This window comes from Diadema antillarum, unplaced genomic scaffold (assembly GCF_040938485.1).
Source record: "Diadema antillarum isolate AM-2024a unplaced genomic scaffold, OU_Dant_1.0 scf00000156, whole genome shotgun sequence".
Lineage (NCBI taxonomy): Eukaryota > Metazoa > Echinodermata > Echinoidea > Diadematoida > Diadematidae > Diadema > Diadema antillarum.
In genome coordinates, this window is record NW_027271045.1 from 1,001,669 (window position 1) to 1,014,486 (window position 12,818).

Genomic DNA, 12,818 nt, shown 5'->3' on the forward strand with positions numbered 1-12,818 from the left:
TTAAATCAGTTTGAAAAGCCCAGCCTGCAAAATTTTGCAGCAGTCGAAGTAATGCAGTCTCCAACGCAAAACAAAGGGATACTATGTGAGTGTGTGTGTATAGTTGTGTTTACATGCGAACGTGATTTCTACATGGACGAAGGTGTAGTACTCCATTGAAGAAAAAACAAATTAAAAAAATAATTATTATCTTTCGTGCTCTTGTGAGGTTCGAACCCGTACGTGTGCAACCTCACGTTTCTGAGACGACGCCTCTAACCACTCGGCCATACGTCTCGACGAGAAAATTAGAGGATCGTAGATTTATGTACGTGAAAGATGAATCAGGAATCGTTTCGTCCACATTCCATTCTCATTTTCAGTTTTAAATTGCAAAATTGTCAACCTCATGAGGAGATTTCAAAGAATAAAATGCATGATTACTGCAGCTTATTGTCACAGCTACAACATACTTAAGTTTCAGAGGAAATGAAACAAAATCAGCTGAGATAAAGGTGCTTAAACGTTGTTAAGTCAATGCATGGTTTAAAAAAAACTCACCTCCCATAGACAATACACGTAAACTTGTCCGATTTTGCGTCTTTACCTTTAATCACAATTTAAGGTATGATGACGTCATCGAATATCAAAAGCATGATATGGACTTAAAAGGCAAATGTTCAAAGTACAACATATCTGAATTTGGGATAATATTGAGCTTAAACAACAGAGATACGAGTAAATGAATGACAGAAACAGTACCTCAAAAAAATTAATTCCACTTTTTTGATTTCAGATGATGATATGATGACGTCATGAGTTTTCCTGGCAATATTGGTACTTGAAACGTTATTTCCAATTCATATGCTTTTGTAATATGCAATAGAAATATAGGGTCAATGGACGATTTAAAGAGCTATGCCGAAATAAACAAAGACATGTTTTTTCACTATATTTGCAGAAAGACGCGCGCGAGGAATTTCAACTTTGACGCCAGTGCATTTCTTTGTTATAGGTCAACATCGATCGGAAATCAATGGATATTATTACTCAAAGTATCAGGAATCCAAATCAGTCAAAAAAAATGCATTTTCATGTTGGTTACGCCCTCTGCGCGCGAAATTGCGCGGACGGACGCGCACGCGAGAAAATGTTTGAACCGCTTAGAATTGTCTGAAACTTCGAGATTTCCCATTGGGAAGTCGTTTTGAGCCTTTTAAAATTTTGACGCGCGCAAACGCGCGCGTAATGAAGACCTGGGTAACTAGCGTTAAAAAGTAAGATAGAGCGTGACCTGAACTTTATGTCCACCGAAAATGATACAGAAATGATATCCAGTTATGAAGTTATGATCGATCATGTGACAAGGTCCGAAAATCACAAAATGGCGCCTAGATGACGTCATAGATATGTTACTGTCATGAAAACCTTATTGTGGCTAGATTTTGTCATGAGACATGTTGACTGAAAATGTCATGTTATTCCGTAATGTCATTGTTGAGATATTGACGACACAAAATGTGGCAGAAAGAAAGAAGAATAAAAAAAAAAGAGAAATTTTGACAATCACAATAGGTGATACGCTGATAGCGTATCACCTAAAGATAACAGATTTATATAATGGTATTCATGATAAAAAGAAAAGATGATCATGATAAACTGCAAAGATAATAAAAATTATAGGAAAATGGATATGAATGATGAAAATCATGGAAGGAATTGGATAAAAATGTAGCAATATTATCAAAAAATTTCCCCTTTTGTCAACCAGTAGATGCAGCATCATCACACATGGCAAAGAAGATAAAAGTTTTATCTATTTTATTTAGAGCATGCATTGCATGTTTGAGTAGCAATCAGTGCCTCTACTCAATTACCAAAGAACACAGCGACTGCATGTATAGGAGAACAATTCAATTCAATTCAATTCAATTCAATTTTATTCCACATGCTAAAAAGTATACAAAAAACACAAGTACATGTACATGGACATAACATATATTGCATATTAGGTTTACATAAAAAACAAAAGGAATGATGCAAACAGCTATAATTAGCATGCGTGGGAATCAGAAAAGACCATATAGGACTTATCAAGGCCGATTCCCTTACAAATGAGGCTACAAATTGCAATCAAAGATATACATTTTTAGAATGAATCTATACCATTAGAAATTATACACAAGATTGCAAAAAGGACAAAATACACACAAAAGACAAAACAAAACAAAGCAAGAAGGCAAATATCCCAATAATTATTCAGCTGCACTTTGGATTAAAAACATTCTATATCTACGTTTAAAAGATGATAATGTAGGACATTCTTTGATAATAGCAGGTAACTCATTCCAGGACTTAGCTCCAATATATCTAATTGTAGTCTTTGAAAATTTATATTGCAAAAAAGGTAAACATATGTTATTAGCACATCTTGTGTTATAACTATGGACTGCACTATTTTGAACAAATAAGTTATGGAAGGTTACAGGTAAAACGCCTTTAAAATATGAAAACATAAATATGGCCACTTGTAATTGCACTATTTGATCAATTTTTAAAACTTTCGTTTTCTTGAATAATGTTGCAGTGTGCTCAAAAGGGCTTACGTCACAGACTATTCTTATTGCACGCTTTTGTAATAATAACACACGGTTTAATAAGTACAATGAAGTGTGACCCCATACTATTGCACAATAAGTTAAGTGGGGGGAAATCATTGTGTGATATATGGTTAAAAGAATCTTTGAAGGAAGTGCATATTTCAAATATCTCATAACACCTACAATTCTGCTTATTTTCATACAAACATCATTTATATGGTCTTTCCATGTTAAACCATCATCAATTATCACACCAAGAAATTTAATATTATTCACTTGTTTAATTTTAACATTACCTATATGTATTTGTAAAACATTTTCATCTATTACCTTATTCTTTGTTTTAAAAATCATATAACATGATTTTTCTATGTTTAACACCAGGCGATTTGCAACAAACCAAGAATATACTTTCTTCATTTCTGTGTTAACCATATGATTGACTTCATGAACATCCCGACCAGAGAAAAATAAGTTTGTGTCATCTGCAAATAATATAGAAAACAAAGTAGGACTTATAAATTGCAGATCATTGACAAATAACAAAAAAAGGAGGGGACCCAGTACAGAGCCTTGTGGGACGCCTGTTTTTACATAACACAAATCTGATTTTATATCATTTACAATTGTATATTGTGAACGATCTGATAAATAACTCTTAAACCAATTCAGAGCACTCCCTCTTATTCCATAATATTCCAATTTAGTAATAAGTATACTATGATCTATACAATCAAATGCCTTTGTTAAATCTAAAAACATTCCAACCACAAACTCATGATTTTCAAATGCATTTGATATTTTTTCCATTGATTTGAGTAATGCCATATAGGTGGAATAACCATGTCGAAATCCAAACTGCTGATGATATAAAATATTATTGTTATCAATGAAGGATATCAATCTAGCATAGACTAATTTTTCAAACAATTTGGTGAAAATTGACAACAGCGATATAGGTCTATAGTTTTGTAATTGGTGCTTATCCCCCTTTTTAAAAACTGGAATTACCTTCGCAACTTTAAGCTTCCGAGGGAATATACCATTTTCCAAAGATGAATTGAATATTGCACATAAAGGTTCCATTACAAAACAAATAGATTTCTTAAATACATTGACATGGATATCATCGTCACCAGGACTTTTGTTTATATTCAGATTACTTACAATGGTTAATATTTCGGCAGTTGTGATAGGTTTAAAAAACATGGATTGGCTTTGTGCAGGTTTGTGCAGGTAAGTATGAAAAGATTCAGATGAATCATATACGTCAGAAATAATATTGCTACCTATAGTGCAAAAATATTCATTAAAATGTTGTGCGACAGACTCTTTATCATCAATAAGATGACCATTGATTTGTAATGAATCTATACAGTTACTCTGTCTTTGTTTATTCATGACATCATTTATGATAGACCATGTTTTCTTTAAGTTCCCACGCACGTTGTTAAATTTCCAATGATAATATTCACGTTTTCTCTTACGTATTTCCTTATTTACCATATTCCGATATTGTTTGAATTTCTGTTCATTATTAACACTACGATTCTTAAGATACTTACGATACAATAAATACTTCTTTTTACACATTTTCCGTAGTGTACTATTAAACCATGGTTTATCCTTCTTTTTCAATCTGTGTACACACTTCTGCAATGGAAAACACTCATTATAAAACAAGAGATACTTGGCAAGAAAGGCTTCAAATTGTTCATCCACACCATTTCTGTTTACAACGTGTTCCCAGTTACAAGTTCGAAGCATATTACAAAAATACTGTATGGAGGAGTCATCAAAGACACGTTGAAATCTGTTGTGATCTGTATTACTCTTACGACAGCATCTTATAACAGCAAATATCGGTAAATGGTCACTTATATCACATGTGAATATCCCTGAGACAACAATATTCTCTAACTTATTAATAAAAATATTATCGAGGAGTGAAGATGACTGTGTTGTTATTCTAGTGGGTTTTGAGATTACCGGAGAAAGTGAATATGACGAAAACATATCAATAAAGGAATCAGAAAACGACATAGATGAAAGTAAATTAATGTTAAAATCACCAGCCACACAGCAGTTTTTCTTTTCCCTCATAATCTTATGAAAAGGCAATTCTAGGGCATTCAGAAACTGGGAAATAGATGCAGCAGGTGGCCTATATACAACCATTACAATAATATTTTCATTATGACAGCATATCTCAATACAAACTGTTTCAATGTTTTCATCAAATAATTCCAAATCTTGTCTTCGTTTAAATTTTAATTCACTACATATGTAAAAACCCACTCCTCCACCACGTTTATCATTACGTCTATTATCTATAAATACATAATTTGGTAGTAGGCAAGATGAGTATTCTTGTGGCTTAAGCCAAGTTTCTGATACAGCAATGAGTGAAAACCTATGTCTGAAAGTTTGTAAAAAAGTGTCCATATAGTTAAAATTCTTCTTTATACTTCTACAATTAAAATGACATATCGATAAATAATTAGTCGTATCTAAATCATCCACAAGATTATCAAAGTCCATTGGAAGATAATAACTACAATCATGTTCAAAATATCCACTTTGAATATGCTGGTTGAAGTTACCATAACAGTTTGGGCATTGCACATTGCTATTATCCAGATTAAAATCAATTTGCCGATGACAAATAACACATTCATGTACAGACTTAAAAGACATTAAAACAATAACAAATCTAATATGTTAAAATAAAAGAAGCTAAAAAATATATAAAAAGCACAGGGTTTAAACAAAGGGTAATACAAAAGATGATGCCTGGAGAAATAGTACATATCATATTGCAGCTGTAATACTATAAAATCCGGTGTGGTGACAGTATATAATCATATGTAAATTTACAATTAAAAGAATTCTACCTGTAAAAGCTCAGCTGAGTTACATTCTATCCAGATCGCTCTTGTTGTGGATTTGCCTTCGCATCGTCCTTCCTCCAGATGTTTTGACAGAGACCAGGATTCTTCCGTCTACTGACCACGCAGCGAGAATGTGGCTGTCTCTTTTTTGGCTGGCAAGAAAGGCATCTTGAAGGAGCTTCCTGTTGATGTCTGTGAGGTCCTCACAGATGCTCACATTGATGCTCTTTGTGCTGTCTCATCCCTTCTGAATGATGCCAGCCTTAATTGCATTTGTATTGTCACATCAGCATAGAATTTTCATCCCAAAAGGAAGCATTGTAGAGAATAAGGAGGATCGCATCTCTGCCTCGCATTTCCTTTTAAGCAGCATGCAGGCAACAGTCTACCGGTAATTGTCTCCTTGAAAGTGAATTGGAGCTGGTGATATGGGGTGAATATTCAAGTGTGATATGACTGAATCAAAAAGGTTTGTCACTGTGGAGGCATGTGAGGGCTTGCAGTAATGAAAGGTAATTTCATTGTCTCATGTTGTGGCAATATTAATGTGTGATGAGACTGCATCCCTGCCAAAATGAGAACAGAAAGCTGACATTGTGTTGTTGTTTTTTAGTGTCTTTCATTTAGGAGTCATAACAAGTGAGCAGTTCCACTATTGTTAAAAAAAAAAAAAAAAAAAAAAATCATGTTTGAGCTCTGCAGCCTGTCTCACTTTTTGTTTGCCTTCCATTGACTGTCCATAAATATGGCATGAAGGAGTACACAGATATTTGACATTGACTGCTGTGCACCTTGGATCTGCTCTCTGATGAGATTTTTTATTGTCGTCATGGTGTTGAAGCATCTTCACAGACTAGAAATGACATGTAGGATACCATCCACAGCCAGCTACATTGCTCAAACATAGAAATCTTGTTTGCAGTTTAAGTCTCCGCAGGATTGGTCACCATTGGCTGTTCATCCTACTTCAGAATCTCAAGAATTTGTGGTTGCAGTCAAATTTCCATTTTTGACATTCCTGAGGTGCAGAATGGAAAGCTGTGCTTGAGGCACAATAACCAGACTTGGTGTCAGTTTGTGGTTAGCAATCAGTACAAGTTGAAGTATGGACAGCTATTCTAGACCTGAGCATTAACATCAGTCATACAACTACTGGCTGTTCAAGTGGAGGATCTCCATTTCATCTCATTGGGAAAAAAAAAAAATTATGTGCAAGCTGTGTCTCTGGCTAGTCAGTTCTTCAACCAACAGAATAGCAAGCTCAAGATGTGCAGTGCTAATGGGTATGATGTGTCACCCCTCTGGTCGGACAGTGGGAACAACTGTCTCATGCATGTGCAGTACAATTTTTTTTTTTAATTTGCATGATATCTGCATCGTAGGATTAGCTTCACAAATTTAAAGCTCACTAGTATCACAAGGGATGCTGACAAAGGCACAATTGGATTCCAACTACATGCAGTCTGAGAGCTACCTTGAAGCTAGTAAAGTCAATGTAGTTCTTCTTCCATATATTGTAGCCCTCCACAAGTGGACATTTAGATCGCTGGTGAATATCAAGTCTGATTCTATGCCTGAAAATACATCCTGAGGTACTTTATATTTTGTGATATGTCAGTGTTGCAAAATTCCTGCACAAATAGCGGATTCAGGACTAGAAAGATAAGTTGCATGGCTATTAAAGAGATGAGTTTTGTACTCTGAACACTAGGAAGCTGCTTAAGCTCTCATGAAATGATCTTGGTCACTGTGTTGTCATTTTGATGCTTTGAAAGGTCAAAGTGAATATTGTATCAGAATTGTTCAACATGTTTACTTCATGGCAAGGAATAGTGTACTTTGCAGTCTACCTATTTCTCAGTGTTGTTGGAACATTTGGAAATGTATGTTCACTAATAGCAGTCATAAAGACACCTATCCTCCGTAGACGTGACAACTTCTTTCTTGTTAACTTGTCATTCGTGGACCTCATGGTGACAAGTGTTTTGTTGCCATGGATACTTGTCCAAACGTACTATGAAGCATGGCCATACAGTACTGTTACATGTCACATTTTCAACTACTTTCTGGTATATTCAGCTGGCATATCACTGCTCTCTGTAACACTGATAACTCTTCAGCGATACACAAAAATAGCAAAGTCCTCAGCAGTTTATGAAAAGTTGTTTGGTTGGAGACAAATACTGTTCTATGGGTTCCTCACTTGGTTTGGCACCCTTCCGTTGGTAGTCATGCCTGAATTTGGATTTGGGCAGATTTTGTTTGTGCCCCTTTTCTCAATTTGCTCCTTTGATCCAGCTGATTTCAACTCTTGGCTGTACATGACTATTCTTATGGCACTAGCTTCAGTGTTCCTCCCACTAGTACCACTGGCATACTACCGGATATTTAGCATGGTTCGCAATGTTCGCAGAAGAGTTCATAACTGTAATCTGGAAAGGGGAGACATACAAGGACAAAACTGTCCTGTTAGCAAGGAGGAAATCCGCATCACAAGAATTGCCATGTTGGTGACTTTCCTGGTTATGCTTTCATGGTTACCAGTTTGCATCACCCACATCCTGGAGATTGTATGCCCATGGGCAGTCTATGGTTACCGCCCTCTGCAGGTGCTCTTGTTGGGAAACTCAGCAGTCAATCCTTACCTGTATGTGTGGATGAACAAACATTACCGCAATGCCTACCAACAGATCTTTAGTGTGTGCTTGTCATGGACACAGCTTTGTGTACTTCATGAAAATGATTGGTGTCAATTTTAATCTGAATCAAGACATTGTAAATGCTTTACAAATCCAAATTTAAAAAGAAAAGTGTTTTATGGAGGCAATATGGATTCTTCAAAATGTGGCATGTGCAGGAGATGGAATAGAGTGATAGTATTATTCATGTAGTACAGAATTTTTGTATGAGACAGAAATCAAACATGATTGGATCCTTTAAGTCTCAGCAGTATTTGCATTATGCAATCCTGATAATTTCTCAACTCATATTTTGGAAATGGTGTAATCGTTATTAAAATTGTAATCATTTTTATAGCTGTGAAAAAAGGAAGAATTCTTGCTGTTTACAGCTTCATTCATCTTTAGTCATTATCATTATACCCTTGTCAAAAAAGTTTGATGGGGGTATATTATGAATCGGTGTGTGGTATGTCTGTCGGGTGGTCTGTAGCAAATATCAGTGGTCAAACTAATTCTCCACTTGTCAAGACATCCATAAGAAATTTGACACGTATGTTAAACTTCATGTAAACGTATGCAATACACATTTTTTAACAATGGCCGAGGAGTTTGCCATGGTAACAATACATTCATGCAAATACTTGCAAAATCATTACAAAATTGTATAACACACTTTTTTTAAGTGAGTGTCTTACCATGGTAAAAGTGCATTATGGCGCCAAAATCAGGGAAATGCCTTGCAGTCTGCAATTTTTCTCTAGTGCACTTAAGAAAAAAATTGACACACATGTGTACTGCAATGTGTGCGAGACAAACCTTTAAGAATAGTGGAAATGCATTGCCATAGTAACAGTGCATTATTACCCGCAAAACAGGAAAAAGCCTCATAGATGGCATTTCTTCACCAGTTTTTAAGTATTACAGAAGAAAGTTGGCCCACATGGTGATTGTGATGTAAAGGTATGCAGGATATTTTTTTTTTCCAAGAGTAACCATGGTACAATTTTGTAACTGCACCTTTTGGCCCCCAAATCTGGAAAACCAGATTTGAAATAATGCAAAAAAAAAAAAGTTACTTAATGATGTCTGTTTAGCAATATTGTTTATTACTTGCACTCATTACTTGGAGTGTGTAAATAAAGTTACTGTTTACTCTTGTCAGCTGTGTACCCGTACAGCAGCATTAGTGTTATTTCTAGAAATTGTGTTCAGTATTTGGTCATTTTATCTTTGACTTCAAATTCAGACCTACATTGACTTTAAAATGTGCAAATTGCGTGAAGTTGCTTCATCTAGTTTATCTTTGCCCTATTTACCTGTCCAAAGCTGTTGGAATATCAGAATGGAGAATAATAGCATTTCTTGTGGTAGTTGTTAATCTATATTTTTCTAGAGATGAATTCTACAATTGCTTCATAAAGTCTGCCAAGTATTTCCATCTTTCAAAGATGCCAAATGTAAAATGTCCATATTTGTCAGTGATAAATATGCAAATGAGATCAGGTATTGACCAGTCTAAAAACCAACAACAAAGAAATTACGATGAGACTGAATTCATTAAAAATATCATATATTTCTATAGATGATGTAAAACACAAAGGAAACAAAAAATTGTTCTGCAAGAGATAACTGTTGCATGTTGTAAGTGATTATGAGGAGTACAAAAATATCTAGTTTTCATGAGATTTCAACAGAAGCAGCAATTTTGATGATTTAATGAATTTATGAGTTAACATTTTATCTGTCCTCTAAAGCCTCTGAAGGAGAAAGCCTGACTTCAAGCTTGTGTTACTTTTCCTGAAAAGACAGTGATAAGTTTCTCTTTACTGGTTACTTTTTTTGAAATAGTAATAGCTTGATTCAGTTTTGATCTTGCTGTCTTGCCAGTCTTTCAGATTCAAAGCAAGAATACATTTTATTTATGGTGTCACGGCATGACAACTTGTTAGTTCTATACTTGAATAAAAAAAGATTGTGAATTATCAGATATACTTGTCAGTGGTGTTTTGTTTTGTGCTGTTTTGTGTAATTGTTATATTTGTTTGTCTGATAAGAAATTGTGTGATAAAAATTTGATTGAAACTATAAGTAGGTACCTGGCAAACATTTACATCTAAGATATTACCCATTGAATCAAAGCCACATATTTTAATACGTACATGCATTCATACATACAATTTTTTGCTTTCTTTTCAAATCATATTGTGATCGGGAATTGATTAATTCTAAAGATTTTATATTCACAATATCACTGCTCAAGTATGACAGTGAGCAGTCTGCTCTCTGTAGTAAATGTAAGTCTGCCAAAATAGTATAAAGAGATACAGGATTTATCAGTAAGAATGTACATGGAGGTAGGATTCATCTTTAAAAACATGACTGTTTTGTTTCATGAGTGGAAGCAAAAAAAAAAAAAAATGACAACAACTATGAATAAGATTTTATGAATACATATACAATTATTCATCCTTGTCACTGAATTTGAATGCTAATATATACATGTTTGAATAGTCCAAATACAATATTATCCAGATCTGTATATTTGAAATTGAATTCAGTTTGAGTTTCCAGTTCCATATTTATTTTTGCCTGCCAAATAGATTTTGTCTCAAGTCCATTCAGCAAGAGCTAGTGACTTTTGCCTTGCAGGTGTTGGGTACAATATAAAGTAGAATGCAAATATTCATCTAAAGTTTAATTTTACTGAGAACTGCAGGCCACTTCAATAGAGCAGGCAGGATATTTATTGGAGTACAAATGCCGTAACCATAGGCGACCAATGCCATGTCTTTTGTATAATATTGCGCAGTGAATTGCAATCTAGCAGAATGGCACATAGACACCGGAGGAGTTATTTAATTTGAACAATGCAGACAGCAAGGAGCAGTGAATCCATAGCCTGAATTGTAAATATTATGAATGAATTTCAATATTATAAAGAAGAAATAGACTGGAAAGAATGGGTCTCAAGGGAACAGTTGAGAAAAATCACTTTTTTGTCCCGATTCTTTTTAAGCATATTTTACTCGCTTCCAGACCTGCACAAATGTGACCTGTCAACACGTGATCCTGGAAAATTCACAACTATCCAGCAGCGAGTGCAGAGCTAAAATGACACAAAATAAATGACTTTGATATTTGAACAAGACAAAAATACAGGTTTTCAGAAATAGCAAGTTTTATTATAAACTACCTCCCATTAGAAAATCTACATTAGAAGATCTACAAATATGTTTTGAAATGCAGAAAAATTTGATGCATTTGGATGATAAGGAGTTTCTAAAAAAAGGTTTGGTGATGGCTTTTCTCTAAAATCAAATTTATTTTACGTATCAATACACAGGTCTAAAATCACATGCATATAGTAATGTCTTGCGTTACCCTTGTTGTTTCGTTTGTTTTTATTTCCATCTTCAGATAAAAGAATAATACACACAAGTTGCATATACATTGCACATAAGTACACTTAAATGAAGAACGGGGATTGGCTGCAGGGCTGCAGGGTCCCGAATTTACAATGTGTAAGAATGATACACTGTATACACAAAACATGAAAAAAAAAGAATGAAAATAATTTACAGAACTGGTACAGTGAGAATCAACAATAATCAGAGATAGGTAGAAAAAGGCAGCGCAAGGAAAAGAAAAAAAAAGAGGAGAACAGACCTAAAGAAGAAGAAGCATGACACATATACCCCCCTTTGCTTGCAGCTTCTCTTTTTATTAACTGCATTGTACGTAAGTTGAACATTAAGAGGAGCTTCAAGTAGGGAAATTTCAAATATATCAGTTGTAAAAGAAGGCTACTGCCTGTCAAGTGTACGACAAGAAGGTTGTTTGCAGACATAATGCAATATCATTAGTCCTGAAGATAGAAGACAATACATGCAACCCAGAATCAAGCCGGCTTGTGACTGGACTGCTCACTGGCTTTGTATGAAAGATACAGTGACTGTTAACTCCAACATCGAATGCAATGGCCAACTCCCAAGCTGCCATCATTTCAATAGTCTGTGTGTTTACTGAACTCCTATGCCTGTTGTCAAACTTGTAATATGCTGATGAGGTGTGCATGTCTAAAGGGCAGGAATTGGGTTGATTATATGCAAACTTCTCTTTCTTAGAACTTATTTTACTGCCATCACAAAGCAAGTGCTACTGCAGAATATTTTGTTACTCTTGTGCTTATAATTTATGCAAGAACACTTTAAACACACACATTAACCATGATCCTTGATGATCAATTTGACTGGAATTTGAAATCAAATCTGTTGATGGCTGTGAGTGCAAAAAGAAAAAGCAAAAAAGTATAGAGGAAAAAAATGCAACCTCAGATCCTCATTGTTTGATGTGTGGCAAAGAGATGCTAAATTAAGTAGGCTTTGTATCAGCCATATATTATTGAAAGACCCTGTGCTTCTTGATTGATGTGTATTCACACTTCTCAATTATGGAGTCACATAGGGATGGAAAGTTACTTTATTCATACTTTGTTCTCCCCACACTTTGTTTAATAACCTTCTTGATGAATTGATTTTTTTTCCTTAAAAAATATTAACTTCAAGGCACATAGAAATGTCTAAAGGGCAGGAGTTAGGTTGATTATATGCAAACTTCTCTTCAAGGCACATAGAAAAAAAATGTGCGCACATAGAAAAAAAATGTGC

The 12,818-nt window shown here is 34.8% G+C and overlaps 2 protein-coding genes across 2 annotated transcripts in view; both read left to right on the forward strand.

Annotated features, from left to right (window-relative positions):
• LOC139722082 (1-phosphatidylinositol 3-phosphate 5-kinase-like) overlaps positions 1-12,818 on the forward strand; it is a 106,276-nt gene that overhangs the window by 75,213 nt on the left and 18,245 nt on the right. The window lies entirely within an intron of this gene.
• On the forward strand, positions 7,279-9,926 carry LOC139722055 (uncharacterized). Its single transcript, XM_071633377.1, has 3 exons — positions 7,279-7,504; positions 8,015-8,169; positions 9,906-9,926. Exons 1-3 carry the CDS (start codon positions 7,279-7,281, stop codon positions 9,924-9,926), a joined length of 402 nt encoding a protein of 133 aa, XP_071489478.1.